This window comes from Anopheles marshallii, chromosome 3 (assembly GCF_943734725.1).
Source record: "Anopheles marshallii chromosome 3, idAnoMarsDA_429_01, whole genome shotgun sequence".
Classification (NCBI taxonomy): Eukaryota; Metazoa; Arthropoda; class Insecta; order Diptera; family Culicidae; genus Anopheles; species Anopheles marshallii.
In genome coordinates this window covers 27,410,470-27,430,705 of record NC_071327.1, presented here as the reverse complement: position 1 = coordinate 27,430,705, position 20,236 = coordinate 27,410,470, and the positions used below count along the sequence as shown (strand labels likewise).

Here is a 20,236-nt window from a genome sequence, read left to right as displayed (position 1 = left end):
AACGCAAGAGCTGCTCGCCAGATTAATGTGAACCATTTTGTGTGTGTGCTCGTTGTTAGCAAGATAATAAATGCTTCTTTAAGGACAAAAAGGCTTTAAATAAATCGTTCAGAGCTGTGTTTTCCCTAAAATGTTTAGCACAAGAACAGGTCAGCATCTTAATTACGTTTAATTCGCCTTCTTGCACCACCTACGCGCAATTCATTCACCGCATGAAGACATCATTGCAAAAGATCATAATCATTTTAACCGCGTTGCCCCGATCGTAACTCGATCGGTCGATCTCGGCGATCCCTTCTAATCATCCACTCTAAATGTACCGATGAGTCGAAATCTCATCACATTGAATGGACTTTTAACGTGCGAATTGCTTCTACATCGAAATCAAGCGTTGCGCTACAACACCGTCCACCTGCAAGAAACGAAACATCACCATCGTAAACTGACACCCCAGGTGGCAATCAGCGTTGGCCAGCATCTTCAGCTCACCGTCGAACAGTTTAGCAACGGAAGAATCGGTAACTGGACACCACGGGCAAATGCAGAGCGTCCGTTACTTGCAATAAGCGGTTCATTTACATCGCTTTGCACAACTTCCGTCAAAACTTCATCCCCATAAAAAGGGGTCAACCAACTCGCTTCCAAAATCGGTAACCGATTCTTTCTCGAGGTAACGAGCAGAAGTCGCACCGGGTCGAACAATTGCCCCGAACGACCGTTCCCTCCCCCCCCATTTGAAACCCAATCAAGCTCGATTACGCGTCACATGGCGAATGTCCACCCACTGCGTAGACCACGGTGCTATGGCAAGATTTGCAAACGGGCAAACGTAAAGCCCCAGCTGGCCAAACGTGGTCTTTCGGTAGCAATTGAAAGCCTACACGCACCGCGTTCTGCAAAAACTCCGTCCAAGGTCATTGGCATCTCCGTGCTAAAGGGGAGTTCGATCTTGATACCTGCTTGTGACAGCCGCCCGTTTGTCAAGCCCATGTCCGGCCGTAATGAATCTCCGCAACAGATTTAACGGTGCGCACCCCAAACGGGCGACGCTCGGGAACCGGGCGGGATGTAATCTTAATTCCATAAAACAACTGATCGGTTTCGTTGAGTCACCGGCTGTTGGGTCACTGCTCCAGGAAGTCCACCCACCCAGGGTTACCTTTCACTGGGTTTGGCGAAGCGAACAAAAAAAACCAACACCCCCCGGGAATGGGTCGCTCTCCAAGAACGGTTCTGTTCTGTCGCCTGATTGTCCTGTCACTCGTTCGCTCGGACGGTTGGACAACCGATCGCTCGTCGAAGATAATTTGCCATTCACGCGGGTACCGGGACCGAAAATGGCATGGTAGCAGAATCCGAGACGTCTCCAATGGCCAGAGAGCACACGATAAGCTCATCGTGAAAAGGTTTGCCTAACGGGATGGCATATTGAAGAAAAAAAACATTGAACCATGAACAGTTCCTCCAGCAGATCAGCTCCTTGGGTTATTCTTGCTAATTTTTCACAAAGCAATAACTCTCCTGCTGGAGCGCGCAGGTAATGTAAGAACTCGCTGCGAACATAACTTCGGTCCTATCCCCAAGAACTCCATAGAAAACCATCTGTCAACCGATCGCGGCGGTCATGTTTTACGACCGGTGACAAGCGTTCCGCCTAGCGGGATGACATTGCAATCGTCGCCGATGCTCTTATCGTTGCGCGTGCAACTTGCACCGTACAATCGTGTCTATTCCCGCGGGACAAATTTATTTACACACCAGCGTCAACGAATCCCACCTATCCTATGGGGGACTTCCCCCATTTTCTGAAAGGGTCGTGCCAAGCACCTACGCAAAAGCCCATCCCCACACACACTAGGCACTTTCGTCTTGAACGAGAGAATACCTTTCCACGGAAACGCACCAAAACCGTATGGCGCCATACCATTCGCTCCAACGGCACCGGCAATGTAGGCGTCGAAACCCGTTGAGGAAGATTTATCCCGTGGCCTACGGCTTCGGCAAGCGTTATTGAATGTCAGGGATTGGAGTTTGCTTCCCAGATGGTGCTGTGTCTTTGAACTTGAACTCGCGGGATCTACAGGATACAGCCGTTGAGGATGATCACTCACGACACACACCACACGAATGCCAACGACCGTGGTCACGTAACGTGTTGCCCAACCAATCGAACCGCCCGTTGGGTTGCCTTTGTACCAGCGCTCATCCGCTGGATCATTTTGCATGCCGTTTCGATCTTACACCCCTTTATCGACGTTGTACGTTTTCGCCCCCCGGGCGTGCACTAAAACAACGACCCCGGCGAACATCTTCGGGGAGGAATTAATGATTTCAATTAAGTTGTAAGTCTTCATCCGACACCAGCTCGCTTCCCATGGATCAATGCCACCGGATGATTGTTCGTGATCACCGTTCGTCTCCTACCGCTGGCGCGTCTTCTGGCGATTCCGGGGGGGGTGGAGGGAAATATAAATTCTACCTATTCTCATCCGCACAACAGTTGCCGCCTGAATCGTCCAATGAGTCGTGGATCTATTCAAATGACACAACACTCAACGCTAATGGACAGGCCCCGGCAAAAGCATCGTTTGTTTGTTGGACATGCGTTGGATTCTATTGCATTCTAGGCTGGGTAGTGGGTGGAATTTATTTACCCTTCAATGTTTATTATTCGGACAGCAGTAAAACCGTGGGGCCGCCTATTGAAGACCCGATGTCCGAATGTTTCCAAGAGTTCGCGGGGGATAAGGTTGCGGTTGCGGGGAGGGTGAAACAGTTTGGGGCCATTTAATTGCCAGGAGTTGAAAGCTTTCTTGCAAGATTTTTAACCAAAACTCTCCAAAAAAGTCTAAAACTTCAAGGAACTGACCATGATGCCGGGTTTTACGAGCCGTTTGACCTAAAGCTTAAGTTACCCGAAATTTTAGTCACGAAAAGAAATGAATCTTTATTTAGCGCATGCCGCATTGTTCATTTCTGCATTTAATGATCTACATTCTTCGCTAATGTACTAACTCGTTCCATTTAAACGCAACATAACCTTCGTTCTAATGTTTCAAACTCGACTCATTTTCGCCGAATGAATAGACCATAAAAATGGTAATAAAATCGATTTCTGTTTATACACCCGTCGGTTGGTTCGTATCGCTATAAAACTACGCCCAGAATGCCCCCGCTCAGTCACAACTCGCCGGCAACCATTTGCAGCAAAACACACTCACGGCAGCAGACAGCCACAATCGATAATGATCACAACCGCTTATAAGCATTTTATCGCTTCGCACAAATCTTCGCACCGTTGCGATCTGTCAGTGCAACGGCATCGATGATGCCTCCGGTTGTACCACCCGCCATAAATTTGGCAATAAATTCCACCAACGCCTCGTGCGGTTTGTGGGTGATCAATGGACGGGACTGCGGGAATGGACGGTACGAGCCATTCATATTTGCACCCCGCAGTGCAATGGACGATGTATGGCATCGTAGCGACCCGGGAACCTTGTAGCTATCCAGTATTTGATCGGATCGATTCGTAGTGTTGCAGTTGTGTGGAAGCAATCTATTGCCAAGATACGATCGATTGATCGGTGTGTGTCGGAGAAACTGCTGACAGATGATCATGGGGCTGGGTGTATAACCAGTATTGGAAGGTGTTCCATGCGAACAGTTGCCATTCACGCATGACTAGGGAACATGCGGATCTGATCAGCTGTTGCTGGATATATCGCACTTGTTTCTCGCCTGTACAGCAACTATGATGACCTTCTCACCCTGACAGTGACAGCACCGCAGCAGTGCCTACGCTCGCTGTACAGCTCACCACCAATACTCACCCTACCACTGCCTCTCACTCTCATTCGCAGATAATGTATTCGCACAGACAAAACGCTCGTTCCGTACGAGTGCGGCCCAGGGACGGGCGCTTGGCTCCAACCCCAGACAGTCGACCTCGTCCAGCGTTGATTTCGAGTGTCCGGAAGAGTTCGGTTACTATCCACATCCGAGCGACTGCTCACAGTACTACGTGTGCGTGTTTGGAGGCGCACTGCTGGAAAGCTGTACCGGTGGTTTGATGTACAGCCACGAGCTGCAGACCTGCGATTGGCCACGCAACGTCGGATGCGATCTGCCCGCGCTCAGCTCACCGTCGGCACCGTCGGCCAGCCGTACGGTTACGCCACGCGTTCCGCAGGTGCTAAGCAGAGTGCGCTTTTCGTCATCGGGTGCATCGGCCCCATCGGGACCGTCGGGACCGTCGGGACCGTCGGGACCATCGGGACCTTCCGGTCCGGCTGAACCATCCGCACCGGCACGCATCCAACAGATTCACAATCTGCCACCACCACCGCCACCACCGGCCAACCCGAACCCGGTCATTACCACACGCGGACAGCCGAAGAACTCACCCCAGGAGAACATTGCCCAGGTATGTTGTGCGTAAGGTTTTGGTTGAAGATTGCGAGATGTTAACATCTCTCTCTCCTTGCAGCTTTACGCCGAAGCTCACGAAACACTTCCACCGGTAGAGGAAGAGGAATCGGATCGTCAGCAGCGTGTCTACCGCGGACAGCCAAGCACGGTATCGCAAGTGCAGCGCGATCGTGACGGTATCCTGCAGCAACAGAGTGTCAATGCTATACCGACTCAGGCTAAAGTAGGTTCCTTTGCGTACAGTGCTCAACCTCAGCCGTTCAGGTAAGTGTGCTCGACTCTCCTCATGCATCAACTTCATGTGTCACTTTGTCCAACGTTTCCCATCCACTGCGAGTTTCGACCAAATACTTTAAACTTTATTCTCTCTTTCCTCCTGAAACACACTATTATTCGTTATACGCACATCTACATACACTGCGCACTGTTTTTGTGCCAATCACTCACGAACGCACGCAAAAACCTTACACAACAGTGTTGACAAGAACGATGACGAGCCACTGCAAACGTTAGACGATACAGCCCCTACTGACAGCAAAGCCCACGATCGCAAGAAGCGAGACACTGTCGGCCAAACTAAGACTGATACCGAAACGGACACTCCCCTTACTGCTCCGGTGACGCAGATTGACCCAACGGCCGTCGCTAGTACCGATGACGAATCGAACAAAAAAACTGCCAAACGATCCAACATGGATGAAGCTTCGGTGCAAGAACTGCTTGCGCCGGAGAATTCTCCCGACAGTGTGGCACCTTCCAGTGGTGGTGAAAGTCAGCGTGCGGCACGCCAACTTCGTCAGTTGGGAAATTGGCAGTACCGGTCGCTGGACACATCGCTTTCCCGCCAAAATAATTACTCGCCGAGCAGCTTCGATCCGTTCGGGTACACCGTGCTACCTACTGCTTCGACGTATTTTAAACCCGGCGCACGATACTTCCAACCGCAAACGTACAGCAAGAAGGAACTGACCCAAACCTACAACGACTATCTGGAAGCGTACAGCAAAAGCAAGCAACCCACGTACAATGTCCGGCCGGTCGAGGTCCTACAACCGCATAAACCGTCCGGATTGCAGAACTACAAGACTATTGCCAAGATCACACCCCAGGACACGATCATTCCGCTGCTGCTAGCCAACCAGCAACAGCAGCAGCGACCACACCAATCCAACTACGGACAGACGCAGTTCACAGCGGCCGCATTCGTCAACAGCCACAATAACAAAAAGTACACAACGCCCGCCTCACCTCTCGACGGTGATGAGGAAACGATACCGGACAACTTTGCGTTCTTCCACTTCGGCAACACCTACTCCTCGACGCCGATTTCCGTCAACAATCACGCGAAAACGCCAAAGCAATCGAAACCAGCCAACGTGCAGCTGTCGAACGTGGCCCAACCGACCCAAAAGACGCCCTACATAGCCTTCAGCTCGGTCGGGGGATTCTTCAACAACCAACCCACGGCCAGCCCGCTGAAGGAGAGCTTCGCCGTTAAACCAAATCACTCGAAACCGAAGCAGGTTCACGTTGTGTCTGCTGGTCCCAGTACTCCGGCCCCTGTGTACGAGGGCATCTCAAATGCGATTCAATCGAGCGGACTTCGATTCTCCGTTACCACACCAAAGATCGTGCCGGGAACCGGCCTGGAGCTGTACCAACCCAACGTCTATCTTAACGCTCCCCGACCACAGGTCTACAGCGGGTACGGGGGTAAACCTTCCGGGGCTATTTATGAGGCATCGACGCCTAAACCGAGCTCGGCTCAATTTGTTACCAAGTCGACGAACGGCTTCCAACCGATCGCGGTGTCGACCACACCGAAATACTATCAGCCTCAACTATCCAAAACAGTAAGCCCGAGTGAGTACAGCAAATTCTACGAATCCATCAAGAACACTCACATCGCACAGGTAAAGCCAAATGCGGAACCATCGCCCATTCGCATTGGATCAGGTCAGGTAGTTTACCGGCCAGTGTCCAACAACACCAAACTTCAACCAGTGTCCCAAGGATACGGGCCGCAACAGGTATACTACAGTCCCGTGGGTTCGTCTCCACTCAGCCCAGTGTCTGCACAAAAACCTCAAGAATCGGCCGAGTTCTACTACGAAGAAGATGACGATATAGACCAGCGCGGTCAGAAGTATGTGAAGAACACGCTGGACCTAAACCGCCGTCCCGTGTACGGCAAACGTCCTTATGGGGACGAAGAAGAGGATGAAGATGAGTACTACGAAGACGATGAGGACGATGATGATGAGTATCAGTATCGGTATCCGGTGAACAAATCAAAGTACACCCCAATGACGGAAACAATGGCTCCACGGCCAATGCAAAATATTACCACACCCAAGCCACCGGGCTCGGTTTCGGGTAATCTTTACTACAACTACGAAACAACGACGTGGCGTCCCCCGACAGTGACAACTTATTCCCCCAGCTCCACCTCGGACATTCCGCCGATCATCAAGTTCCCGGAGGATGTCTTCCAGGGTATTAAGCCGCTAGGTGACGTACCGCGGTATCTTAACAAATCCACCCTGAGACCGTACACGATACGACACCGTCTACGTCCCACGGTTGTACAGCACAACCATCTCGAGGAGAGTGTCTCCAGTGATCGAGGCCGCATTACGACCACGACCACCACCGCTAGACCGCCAGTGACGACGACTACACCCCGCTACTATCCTACGACGGTGCGTACCCGCATCACGACCAAGACTTCGACCCGTAGACCAGCGGTCGTTACGACGCAACCGACGGTCACTACCACTACCACCACGCCCGAACCACCGACGACCCAGACGACGTCGCGCAAACGCTACACGATCCGACCGAATCGTGGCCAGCAGCGCTGGCGCACAACCGAGACACCGGAACCAAGTACGACCAACGGCTTCAGACATGCCAGTCCGACCCGACCGACCAAAATTCGACCGCAACTGGAGCTCGATGAACGCCTACCGAACAGGTACAGTCCACCCTTCGTTTTCTGTCCTTTTTATAGCTGGGCAGAGGACACCGACAGCTAGCCTGTTGGTCGCGTGTGTTTTGGGTGTGTGTTTGTGTGTGATGGATGTACTTCTCAGCTTAGGGCAGGGGACAACTGCCCTTATGTGTCTCCTATGTGCACTCAAACTGTATACTCTTGTATAGTCACGCGTTTTATTTGCTTTATTCCTTTGTATATATTTATAGTTCGATCATTTATTTTCCATATATTTTTGTGTGTTTGTCGCTTTTCCTTATTCAAACGAACATTGTTTTATGAGTTATCCGATGACAGAATTAATAAGAGTACACTAGGAACATCAGTATACATCTAGTAATTGGAATCTTCACAAGCATTAATTATTGAAGCCAACTCAACCAGACATGACAGAACGTTTTGTAAACTACCTCCGTTTGCTATGTGTGCGAGTGCAGCTAAGGGTATGATGGTTGAAGAGTGTGTCTGCCCTGGGTGCAAAACCATCATACCATTATCTGACATCTGATTCACTGTGTACTAACCACTCTTTCCGATCGTACTCTGCAGAGTTGAAACATCGTCACCAGCCCCACAGAACCGATATGTGCCAGAGCAACCACAGAAGACGCAGCTCACGCAGAGTAACAGAAATTACTACAACACCAGCAACTACGAACCATCTGCATACGATTCGTACTACGCCGTTTACGATGACGACGTTGAATTGTACCGAGATGTTGGTAAGTGCACCGTCTTTATGCGGTCGTTTTTAAATGATTGATCGAAGCAACCTACTGAGCTGGTGCATCCTGTATCACCGCAGAATATCAACCGCAACCCCAGAAACCTGTCGTTTCATCCACGTACCGTCCGACAGTGGTCACCACCGTCGCTCCCACTTCTCAGCGAGATCCATACGTCACTTCGCCACGGACTACCTACCAGAGACCTTCCTACCAGGCAGACTATGACGATGCTCTAGTGGCTCAGGTATTTCTAAGGCATTCCCGATAGTGGCGGACGCTCAAATTCCCGATGCTAACGCTCTTTCCTTTTTGCAGCTTGAAGAAGATCGTTACAATCAGAAGCAAACCAATACACAGATAAGGTATTTTCTTACGGATCTAGTACCGTTTCAGTGCTAGCATTCGTATATATTTCTTCTACTATCTCCATTACTTAGACGCTTTTAGTGAGAAAAAAAGCAAGATCAAGCAATTAGGTTATTAGGCACCCCAAATGAGTAAAGATCGTTCCCTGAATAGAGCCTCCTTTTGGCATTGCCGCAAAGCAAATCCAGTAGGACACCGATCCACCTTTTCGGCCCTGTTTAGAACCCGATATCTCTAATCTTCCCTGTTATCTAAACCACACCATCTTTCTCTTTCTCTATTTCTCCTGCTGGATCTATCTGATTACACTATTCCCTATCGATCGCCCATTTCGCGTGTGATCGGGTACGCGCGCATTCGTGCCATAAACCCACTAGAAATGAGTTGAACTCAATCTCGGACCGTCCGATACTGGTATCGTCCACGATCCGTGCGTACAACAGCCCCAAGTATCAGACGGCCTTCGTTACGACGCCCGAGCCCTTCTCGCTGCCGTCGTCAACCACAGCCAGAACCACTACAACCACCACCACCACTACCACCACCACCACACCTGCTCCAATACAGTACTATACGACAAGGTAGAGCCGAAAAGAACGAAAGGCCGCAATCCTTTACCGCTTCTTACTATTCTCACTAGTGCCATCATTAGATGATTCGTTCGTTAAACAAATACTCACCGTTAAATATCGCATAATTGGAGCGGGCCATTCTTTTTATCATATGAACAAAAAGTACAAGCCATCATACAACAAATCAGAAGCAACAAAACAAAGTTCTTTAAATCATCTCAAGCAAAACGGCACACATGCTGCGGGCAGATTCACGCAATCTACCATCACTGTCGGGGACATTTTCATAACCTTCCGTCCGGAAGTTCGGTTTCGCATCAAATACACACTTCACAGTCGACACAACACAACACCACACACGGTAGAATCGATTTCAGCAGGATACCACATCTTCGTAGTAGCGTAGTGGGATCGGTAGCATCATTTGTCTTCCTTGCAGTAAAGGATTCAATCAACATACTCCCAATGTAGCTGAGAGAATTGAGACATCTTTTTTTTCCCCCGGTTTTTCTTTTATCGCACTGTGGCAACACGATCTATTGAACGGAGTTTTATCCTCTTTCACCTATTTACTCTCTTTATTTACTCTGTACCACTGCTCTTAAAGTAATCCTTTTGCTTTTTCTTCTACGCGAGTAGATTTATGATTTCCGATATCGTATTTTAAAAATGCCGCTTACGCTTTATTCATTCCTCTTGCATGTCTCATTGATCATCATTTACCAAAATAATGAATTTCATGCTCTTCGTTTCCCTACCTCACATATTTGATTCGTTTACATGTCCCTAATGGTCAGAATCTTGAAGAATCTCAACTTACTTGAGCCACAACAAAAAGACTCCAGAAAAAAAAATACATTTTCTCATTGTTGATGTAACTGAAACCCACATCCTGTGTTGTTTAGGGTTGTAAATTGTAAACTTTTGTTTGTTGCTTCTTCGCATGGAAGAAATTTATGTACTTCTACCAGTAACCCCATTGGCAAACGACAGCCAATGTTGCGTTTTTCAATGCTTTGTCTAACCAGTTAAAAAAAAAACAGCCCAACTTGCGTTATTTTTCATTACTTTTTAATCATTTTCTAGTTAACCGAACAAAACTCGTTAACTCAACTGTTATTAACAATGACTAAATTTAGTACGATAATGCCTGCAACCATTATAGTGTGTTATCGTGTCTATTCTGTTATATTTTTTTCCATTTGAGTTTTATAATTTAAAACTAACCATTTTCACAAAGGTGTACATATGTTTTTTTTTTGTTAGTTATCGCTTTTATGAAACAAAATGCCTCGCTGGCCGATAAAGTATTTTAAAACGTTTACATTACGATTCTCTCGCTCTCTGAAACCGTTTCTAAAATGTCAATCTACGATGCTATTTATCCCAACAGATCATCACAATTGGACGATCAAAGTATTAAAACAACACCCAAATCAATCATATTAACACTCGCAGCACGCGCGGGTTCCTCATCGACCCCTGAGCCTTCCCCCTCTCCCTTCCTTGTGTCCTTTGCGCCGTCTCCACAGTCTCCCTATGAGCCACGGTACCGCAGTAGCACTAGCTCGGTTCCACGATACATCAAACCATCATCAACTACCACAACCACTACCACCGCCATACCCAGTACAACCACCACACTACCTCGCACGACCACTACCACCCCCACCACAGCCGACCAATATCCACGGTTCCGTCCGTCCGCTCAGTACGACCAGCAGGTCCCTTCCGGGATTAGCTTCCATCCGATCCCGGATGATCACTACTATGACGACGATAGTGACGCCCGTGAGGATAGTGCCGACCAGGTGGATGACGAGTACTCGACACTGTCCAAAACTCGGTACGATTATGGGTCACCGTCTCGTGCCGCCGCGGATTCGACCAACGATCATTCCAAGAAGCAGTTTATTACCCAAAAGCTTCTGCCGGTGTTCTCGCATACGTACACGCAGTCCGATCCTCGTTCGGCGTCATCTGCAAACGCACATGCAATGACGTCCGATGTTTACGATGAGACTCCCTTTTCGTACGACACACGGCCGGAGTTTTCGCCTTCCGGTGCCGCTGAACAATTTGTCCCACTGACAAGCACATTGCCACCAACAACCACTACGTCAACTACCACTAGAAAGCCAACGACAACTCCTATCACTACCACAACTACCACTAGGAGGCCTACAACAACTTCTACCACTACCACAACTACCACTAGAAAACCTACGACAACCCCTACCACTACGACAACTACCACTCAAAGGTCTACCACAACCCCTGTTACTACCACAGTGTCCCCAATAACCCGTTTGCCCTCTACCGCTCAAGAATCCCAGCGCCAAAAATTGCAAAAGTTTATCATCTCAGAAATCCAACCGGCTAGCTTCCGGACGCCTTTTAGTACTACGGCAAAAGCACAACCGCTGCCCGATTACGATAGCTATCTGTATCAGGAAGCAATTCCGAGCAGTGTACGATCGCGCAATCAGCACACATACCTGAAAGCCATTGCTACGACGCTTTCGGCGACGCAAGCTTCCACGATCGCAACAACCACTCCGGAAGCGCCTATCAGCCGATCGTTCCCATCCAGGTCTACTCCTGTTGCCACTCAAGCTCCCGTAGTCCCCACACGTCCGGAACCGTTTGGTTTCAACAAATCCGTTCGATTGACACTCACTTCTCAAGACTGGAATGACCAACGCCCTCTTTCGATGTTTAGTTCCAGTACCGGGGTGCCGAAGGTTGACACGCGTTCGGAACAAAAGTTTAGCAGCAACAGGTTTTATAACCTTACGCTAAGCTCCGGGTTTGTTGGTTTGCCGGGAACTGCACCAAGTTCTGGCTACCGTGAGCGCATTGAAGTTCCAAGAAACCAGGAACCCTTGCCTAACTATACATCCTTTACACTGTCGGATGCTGTTACTAGCAGTTCACGTGGAGTACCCACTACCACTTCGGAAAAGTTGTCCGAAACAACTACTCCATTCACTACGATTACGATACCTAGTACTACTACCACAACTCCTACCGTAAGCCCCATTTCATTGGCCACCGGGAGTGGCCCTAGTAATGTACGTTTTGTTTTAAGTTCTAGCTTAGGCACTACTGTCCGACCTCGTTACTCGAAGTTCCAGGACGAGAATGTTGCTCTTTATAAGAGCCGTGATGTACAGACCACGACGACAACGATAAATCGGCTCGCAGCACGGCCAAGCGTTGTTCCAACCGCTTCAAGCGACTGGGTCCCATTGATAGAGGAGAAAATCCTGTCGAGTCCCAAGACCAACACATTGCTCGAACAGGAAGAACACGAACGTGACGCGGATGATCCACTGCTCCAAACGCGAGTACAAACAAATACGGAGGATTCTTTCGATACGGTTACCACCCCTTCAACACCTCCGACTCGGTTCCCGCCGAGAACTACTCTGGCGCCATTTGGCAGTCTAGAGGGTAGAAAATCTATTGAAAAAGTACAAACTCTTCCATCGCGGAGTCCTGTCCTCAAAGATAGCACAACTAGCAAAACACTGGACCCAGTTCCTAATCCGCCGACGCGGTTGGTAGTATCACCGTACAAAAGTTTGGAGGTTCAGCGTCAAACCACGTCCTCCGATAAACCGTTTGCATCTACTTCGAGAGTTATCTCGAACCTGTATCGTACGACCACACCCGAAATTCCGGCTGTCGGTGGTCCAACGGTAAAGAGCTACTTCCAATACACAGCTGTGCCGAAGTTGGCTGCTATATTGCGCGAAACTACCACACCTAGTACGACCACGGTTCGATTAACCACTACTACTACTACTACTACTACGACGACTGTTGCTCCTCCAAGCACGACCGTGACTAGTACGAGTGAGGAGCCTACTACCGTTCGTAGTACTAGTGCACCTACGTCGACGACGGTCCCATCAACTTCTGTCAGCAGTAGCTCTGAGGAGCTGACCACTACCACCAGCTCTTTGCCCAGATCGACCGAGGTGTATCGGGGTCGGTATCGTCCCGTGTTCAGCTTTGTACGTTCTTCGGAATCGTACGATGAGACAACTACCCCACGGTATCGCTATCTCCGTAACCGTGGCCGAGGGTCTCCCCGACGTTCCTACACAAGGTTGCGGCCAACGTCTCAAAGCTATACTCTAGCATCGAGCACGATAGATGGCGCGCTTAGTATACAGAACACATCCCCTGCTAGTAGTAGCTTAGTTCCGACAAGAGAGTACAGTGGAACGTCCGATAGTACAGTGTTATCGATTGCTACCGAGTATGACGATCGTGTAGGTAGTTCGAGCTCATCCTCCTCAGCCTATCTAAACCGAATTCCGACGACCGATCGTACGAAATACCAATCGACCGATCGCGAAATCTCTAAAATCGCACATGTAAAGAGTCGTTACGAGCAGCTCGATTTCAATCGTACCGCAAAGGAAGATAAGCCACAACAGTCAGTTACTACCGGGCAACCGATTCGCGTTGTCCAAATCACGGACAAACCGGTATACTATACGCGCTTCCATTCGACATCCACTGAAGATAGTTCTTTTGCTGTCGCCAACAGCAGTCGTGAGCCGGAATCGACAACGAAAAAATTCCGTGCCACGGTCGAGATGCCGGAAATGAACATTCCGACCGAGAAGGAGCTACTATCCTACAATCAGGACAGTGGCAACACATCGGAAGACGAGGATCGGGACGACGATGACGATGAGGACGACGTTGAAGAAGACGATGTTGAGCCCGTGGACGAAGATCTGGCCGATTATTCGTATCTGGAAACATCCAGCATACCGTCGAGTACGACGACTAGCTCTAGCACAACGCCACCGACGACGACGACGACCACTACCACGACCACGTCAACAACGACGACCACGACGACTTCCGTACCGCCCTCGACCACTAGTACAACGACACTACGGAGCACCTTCAGGCCGATGGCACGTGCCTCCAAACGATACACGACGCCACATTATGCCGCCATTGCGGCAGTCACTACCGAGCGTAGTTTCCATTCGGCCGTGCCATCGCGCTTCTACCCTAGTACAACGCAAGGATTGAACCTTACGGCTGGTGCTGCGTATCCGGAACCTTATTCGGAACACCCGTACAACAGTGCACGTAGCACCCTTTCGCCTCTGTCCTCCTCCTATTCCTCCCCCAATCCTTCCATTGATGCCGTAAGCCTTCGGATCAGTGAGGATCTCGGTAAGAGCTACATTTTGAACAGTAGCTCTGTCCTGTTCCCCCAATCTGCCACCTCAACTCCTTCCATTCCCCCCACAACCAATACTACCACAACCCTCACAACCACCACCACCACAATCCGCCCGCCAACGACGTACTCCGTAAACAAGCTCCCACCGCGCGCTTCCAGGGTCAATAATGCCATAAAGACCACGATCGCAGCCGCACAACTGCCACGCCGATATAGCAAACCATCCGCAGCGGGAAAAAGTATACAATGTACAGAAAACTCACTGTCCGCCAAATGCAACGAGATTCCCTCGAGGTACTATTATTGCTGCTCAGCAACTTCTACCACAAACTTCAAACAAAAACAAAACCCCAAACTCTTGATTAGTCAAGTTTCTATCACGCCAAATCTCGAAACAATACCAAACTCGTTATACTTCACCGCTCACTGCAGCCACTAGTTAATACCACCTGCAATTACTTATAATGCGTTGACTGATCTTAAACACATACCAAAAAAAAAAATGGCGATGTAAGCCAACAGCCAGCCAACATCAAACTAGAACCATCTATGGCTCGGACAGTATCAACGCGCTCTACTCACTCCTAGCTAGCAGTTGTATTGCTACCACATTTGTCTGTTCATCCTAGTACATCACTAAGTTTACATACACACCCTCTACAGTAGTCTGCAGTTTGCCTTCCACTTCTTGCAACTAAAAAAAAACGATCGAAAGACCCAAAGAGTAACGATCAACTTCTGTAATGCGCCATCAACGTAAACGAAACGATTATTTTCATTAACCGCTATAGCACAGTAGATATACGATTTAAATAATGCCAGCACAAACGGCTTGCTTGTCTGTTGTAAAGTAACTTCATATGGTAAACCTTTCTTTTCCCTTCGTTGTTTCTTCAACAGCTTTAAGTTGATTTGCTTATTTCTTGTTTTCTCTTTCTCGAGTATCTTCCTGTATTTTGAAAAAAGTATTCCAGAAACATTTAACAGCTTCTCTTTCACGATGGTCGATTGTGTTTTTAGTACAATATCGAAGGCAAACTTCAAACATGACAACATGGCAAACAAGTAAAAAAAAAAACACACACACTACTCTGATCGCTAAACGTATGCCACACGCACTAAGATCTTCGGAAACTGGTCCGAATGCTTCGTTGTACTTCCATAGTGTACTGGGCGACGTGTACTAAGCGGTCTAAGGCAAGACGTTCAACGTAGAGAACAGTTTAGGTAGTGGAAGATGTAGTGGTTTGGTTAGATCATGCAACTAGCGGTGTTTCTTTACATGTATGTTGGTAGCTCCAGACAGGCCACACTGGTGTAACAGGGTTTAGTGATATGCCATTTAGAAGTTGATTACTGATCCTGTATGCAGTGGTATTGTTAGAGTAGTCAGTATGTATGTAGACATTTTCTAATGATGGATGATGTGTTCAAGATAATTGTACTAAAGATGGAAATATTCGTAGATCAATTGTTAAAATTCTTATTAAAAAACCAAAAAAAAAAGTTAGTAAGCATCCAAATATGCAAGATGTTAAACCTATTTCCACGAACGTGGAACGTTTCCAATTTGTTCAACAAAGTGCTTTGGATCCCTAAAGACATAAGCCATAAATCCATCATTATTGCAAAAGGATAAACAAAGGTAGCTTAGTATAATTCGTAGTGCGCATAAGTGCTTCCTATCACACGTGAACTAAACGCTCGGGATTTGTCAGGGACAATTGCTTCAGGGCTTTAGGATGCTTAACGCGCGAGAATGGGTCGCATGTTGGCCCCACACCAGAAGGACATAAAAAAAAAACGTCACCTGACACAAGGACACCGTATTGCCATCATGATTAGCCGATGGAAAATGTCTGCTAACTAACACCATCACCGTACACCGGCAATGAAGAATTCGTATCTTCCACCCCCAAAAAAAAAAGATGTCGCAAGCCCAAGCGGACGATGCGTAATGCACAACCAAAGTCTCGTACGTGATGGTCTCGCTTGCTCGTGCTGGCATGTGCATCGCCTCCAAACCCGCTAGTGAGCTACACAAACATGGCAATAAGCAAGGACAAGCAGACATCTCTGGAGTCTCGTTTGACATACACCTAGAGGCCGATGGGTCCCTCACTTTGTTGGACGTTAACTAAACTAGGAGTAGCTATTTGATCTGCACCGCCTAGCGCAACAACCAAACCGGAGAATCTACTTCCTGTTCCGCGTATTGAAACCTTCACACGTACCTTCATTGATAAAAACCCGAAAAACCCCCCCCCAAGGGCCTATGTTGCGATTCTTATCTTACTGAAAGTGTACGGAAGTGGAACGACCGGACGACCAGAAGCTTCCTTTACTTCAAACTCTACCGTCTCTGTTTGTCTGATCGCCAACCGACAGAGATCAACTTCATCTTTGATACATCTCACATCTACACGCTCACGTTATCACCTCACCGCTCCATACTATGCCACCTCCCACTGCCCTCTATGTCTCTGTGACAATGCGCATGGACACACACCCTTATATCCTTACGGCGCACGATCATGGTCCTCGGACACACGATGATCACAGCCTTCCCCAACCAATCATCTATCCGTCTTCCAGTATTCGTATAAAAGATATTGCCCAAAAGGACGGGTGAGATAGTGTGTCTTACCCTCTGTCGTTCCTTCGACGATCCTTTTCTCCTATTACTTCCTTCTTCTTCCTTGTTGCAACCTCATTGCGCCTTACGTTCCTTGCACCGTAGTGTTGTGTAGTTATATCTCTAACGTACTTATCCATTGCCTTGTCTCGGCGTGCTGGTGTTCTGTAGGATTTTATGAGGATATCTTTGGTAAACTTTGCCATCTCACCTACCTGCTGCTGGCGGCAATTGACTTGCCAGCAGGTGGCAACGCTTACCACATCCTCAAGTGTCAAATACTTCGTCTGCTGGAGTCACATCATTCGCTACCCTAACCGTTCGATGTAGCTTGGTTTCGTTCTCTTCTCGCCTAACTTCGCTCGTCGATCTGATTTCTGTTCGGGGGTTTATAACCGGTAGTCGTATCGACACTCTCATCACTGCACTAGCCGGGTTGCCGGGGATCTAAACTCTTTACTAATCTCATCACGCGACATGAGCTTCCCTAACAGGCTCGTATGCTAATACGGAGCAGTACCATTTGCAGCTGATATTCGGCGCTCGTAAAACTTTAAGCCACGATCGTACCGTTCGAATCGCCCTATCATATGATGATACTGATTTTGTTCTTATCTTGTGTCATTTCACTCAACGCGTACACTCAATACGCTACGATCGGGCAGAGTTAGCAACAGTAATAGTAACAACAACCGCAACCGTGGCAGTTCGCATTATGCGACCGATGGGCAGTCGACCGTTTCGGCCAACCGAGGAACGCACCCACCGTAAGTGAACTTTACCCTAATCTACGCCTCTACTCTCATCATCAATGAACACTCCAATGGCCTTTTCCTCAGACGTGCACGACCAACATTGAAGCCGTCGCAGAACATCGTTTCAAAGGCGCAGGAGTTTGTCGATATTTATCGTCATCCGCCCACTCGTCCAGAGCCGCTATACCCGCAACCAACGCCGGACAAGACAGCTGCCAAATGCCGTAAGGATGTGTGTCTGCTGCCCGATTGTTACTGCGGTGGAAAGGACGTACCTGGGGAACTGCCGGTGGAGCAAGTGCCCCAGATCGTACTGCTCACGTTCGACGATTCGGTGAACGATCTGAACAAGCAGCTCTACCAGGATCTGTTCGAGCGGGGACGTGTTAACCCGAACGGTTGCCCTATCACGGCGACGTTCTACGTATCGCACGAATGGACCGATTACAGCCAGGTGCAGAACCTGTACGCCGACGGACACGAGATGGCATCGCACACAGTTTCGTAAGTGATCTCCAATGGATATGCAGCGCTGATCGGCACTAAGATACTAATGATGCGCTTCGTATTATGTTACAACAGGCATAGCTTCGGTGAATCGTTCTCGCCCAAGAAGTGGGCCCGTGAGGTGGCCGGCCAGCGTGAAATTCTCTCCGCGTACGGTGGCGTCAAGCTGGAGGATGTGCGCGGTATGCGTGCACCGTTCCTGTCGATCGGTGGCAACAAAATGTTCAAGATGCTGCACGACTTTAACTTCACGTACGATTCGTCGATGCCGGTGTACGAAAACCGTCCGCCGAGCTGGCCGTACACGCTGGACTACAAGATCTTCCACGATTGTATGATTCCGCCCTGTCCAACCAAGAGCTATCCAGGTAAGGAGATGTCCAGAAGGATCTGTGCCCTGTACTGACCCGTTTTGTTTGCCGTTGTTGATTTGACAGGTGTTTGGGAGGTTCCTATGGTGATGTGGCAGGATTTGAACGGTGGTCGCTGCTCGATGGGTGACGCTTGCTCCAATCCGCCAGAAGCCGAGGGTGTGTACAAGATGATCATGAAGAACTTCGAACGTCACTACACGACCAACCGGGCACCGTTCGGGTTGTACTACCATGCCGCCTGGTTCACGCAGCCGCACCACAAGGAAGGATTCATACAATTCCTGGACGCGATCAACTCGATGAAGGATGTGTTCATCATCACGAACTGGCAGGCGCTGCAGTGGGTACGCGACCCAACTCCGCTCAACCGCATCAACTCCTTCACGCCCTTCCAGTGCAACTATGGGGTAAGAATGCTTTAACCAATGCGACTTTTGTACAGCCAAGTACTAATTGGCGCTTCTGCATCGTCTCCTCACACAGGATCGTCCGAAGCGTTGCAACAACCCGAAGGTATGCAACCTGTGGCACAAATCTGGCGTCCGGTACATGCGAACCTGCCAACCCTGCCCGGACATATACCCGTGGACCGGTAAAACTGGCATCCGTTCGTCGCGCATCGACAACGACATCGAGGTAGCCGACACCAACTAAGTCATTCGAGGTGATGTGTGCGTGCGGGCACGTGTGATCGCGGTTTTGGGGGCTTTTTTCTTTGCCGGTTTGCTCGCAAAGCATGGCGCCATTTGATGGAAGGATTTTTTTCTTTTGCAACCACATTTAATCTGTCAGTTAAAAGAAAACTAATCGAACCACAAAACCGATTGCGCCCAAGCATACGGCCGGCGAAAATACACCCGGCCGACAAACACTGCCCTGCACAGCAGCAACACACGCGGAATACGGCACCGAACGTTCCCTGAACCATCTGATAAGGATTTGCGGCTGTGTGCTTCCTTCAAACTAAACGCAAAACATACGCCATTATCGTCGATCACTGCTACAACTACACCCACTGCTGTCGGACTCCGGACCGACCGGAGCTTGTATTTGTACCCTACTGAACATTCATCACCCTAATTACATCGCACGCGCTCTCCCTTTTGTTTTAGGGTAGGAACTACCGAAGGCAACGCCGTGGAAAGATGCCTACCGGCTTAGATACTAATTCTAGTGTATGATACTATTTTATTCAGCTATAAATTATTAGAACTACGGACGAACATTAGTAGGCGACGTTAGTGGAAAGCAAAATGGTGGAACGGTGTGGAACACGTTAAACAGCACCGACAAGTGTGTGAATACCACTTCTGGCATGGTTTTTTGGTTGTAAATAGTTTTGGCCCCTTTACAAATGAAACTAAACGTGAGCACTTATTTCGGACAGCAAAAAGATTGATTGTAAAAAAAAATTGAAATTTAATTTAATTTTTGCCACCATCAAACGCAAGGTGCATGAGTAATACTTATGCAACATTTAAGCTATATTATTTGCGTTATCTTTGCAGAGTTCTACTGAGCTCTTTTTTCACAATTTCCGTTACGTTTCGTCCACTATTTAAGGCTATTGTTGATTGCGAATCTATGAATGTGGCACAGCAGTGATGATACGCACACAGGCAAGATGGAAGTAAAACACGCTCGGTGACTGG

At 48.7% G+C, this 20,236-nt stretch overlaps 1 protein-coding gene across 1 annotated transcript; it reads left to right on the top strand.

Annotated features, from left to right (window-relative positions):
- The first annotated feature begins 322 nt into the window (after positions 1 to 322).
- Positions 323 to 19,238, top strand: LOC128712434 (mucin-5AC). Its single transcript, XM_053807327.1, has 16 exons — positions 323 to 518; positions 3,864 to 4,426; positions 4,490 to 4,695; positions 4,907 to 7,408; positions 7,976 to 8,148; positions 8,232 to 8,398; positions 8,470 to 8,516; positions 8,898 to 9,101; positions 10,486 to 13,953; positions 14,020 to 14,175; positions 14,293 to 14,607; positions 17,614 to 17,715; positions 17,788 to 18,207; positions 18,286 to 18,578; positions 18,648 to 18,991; positions 19,068 to 19,238. The coding sequence occupies exons 1-16, from the start codon at positions 323 to 325 to the stop codon at positions 19,236 to 19,238; spliced, it is 9,327 nt and encodes a 3,108-aa protein (XP_053663302.1).
- Positions 19,239 to 20,236: the final 998 nt, after the last annotated feature.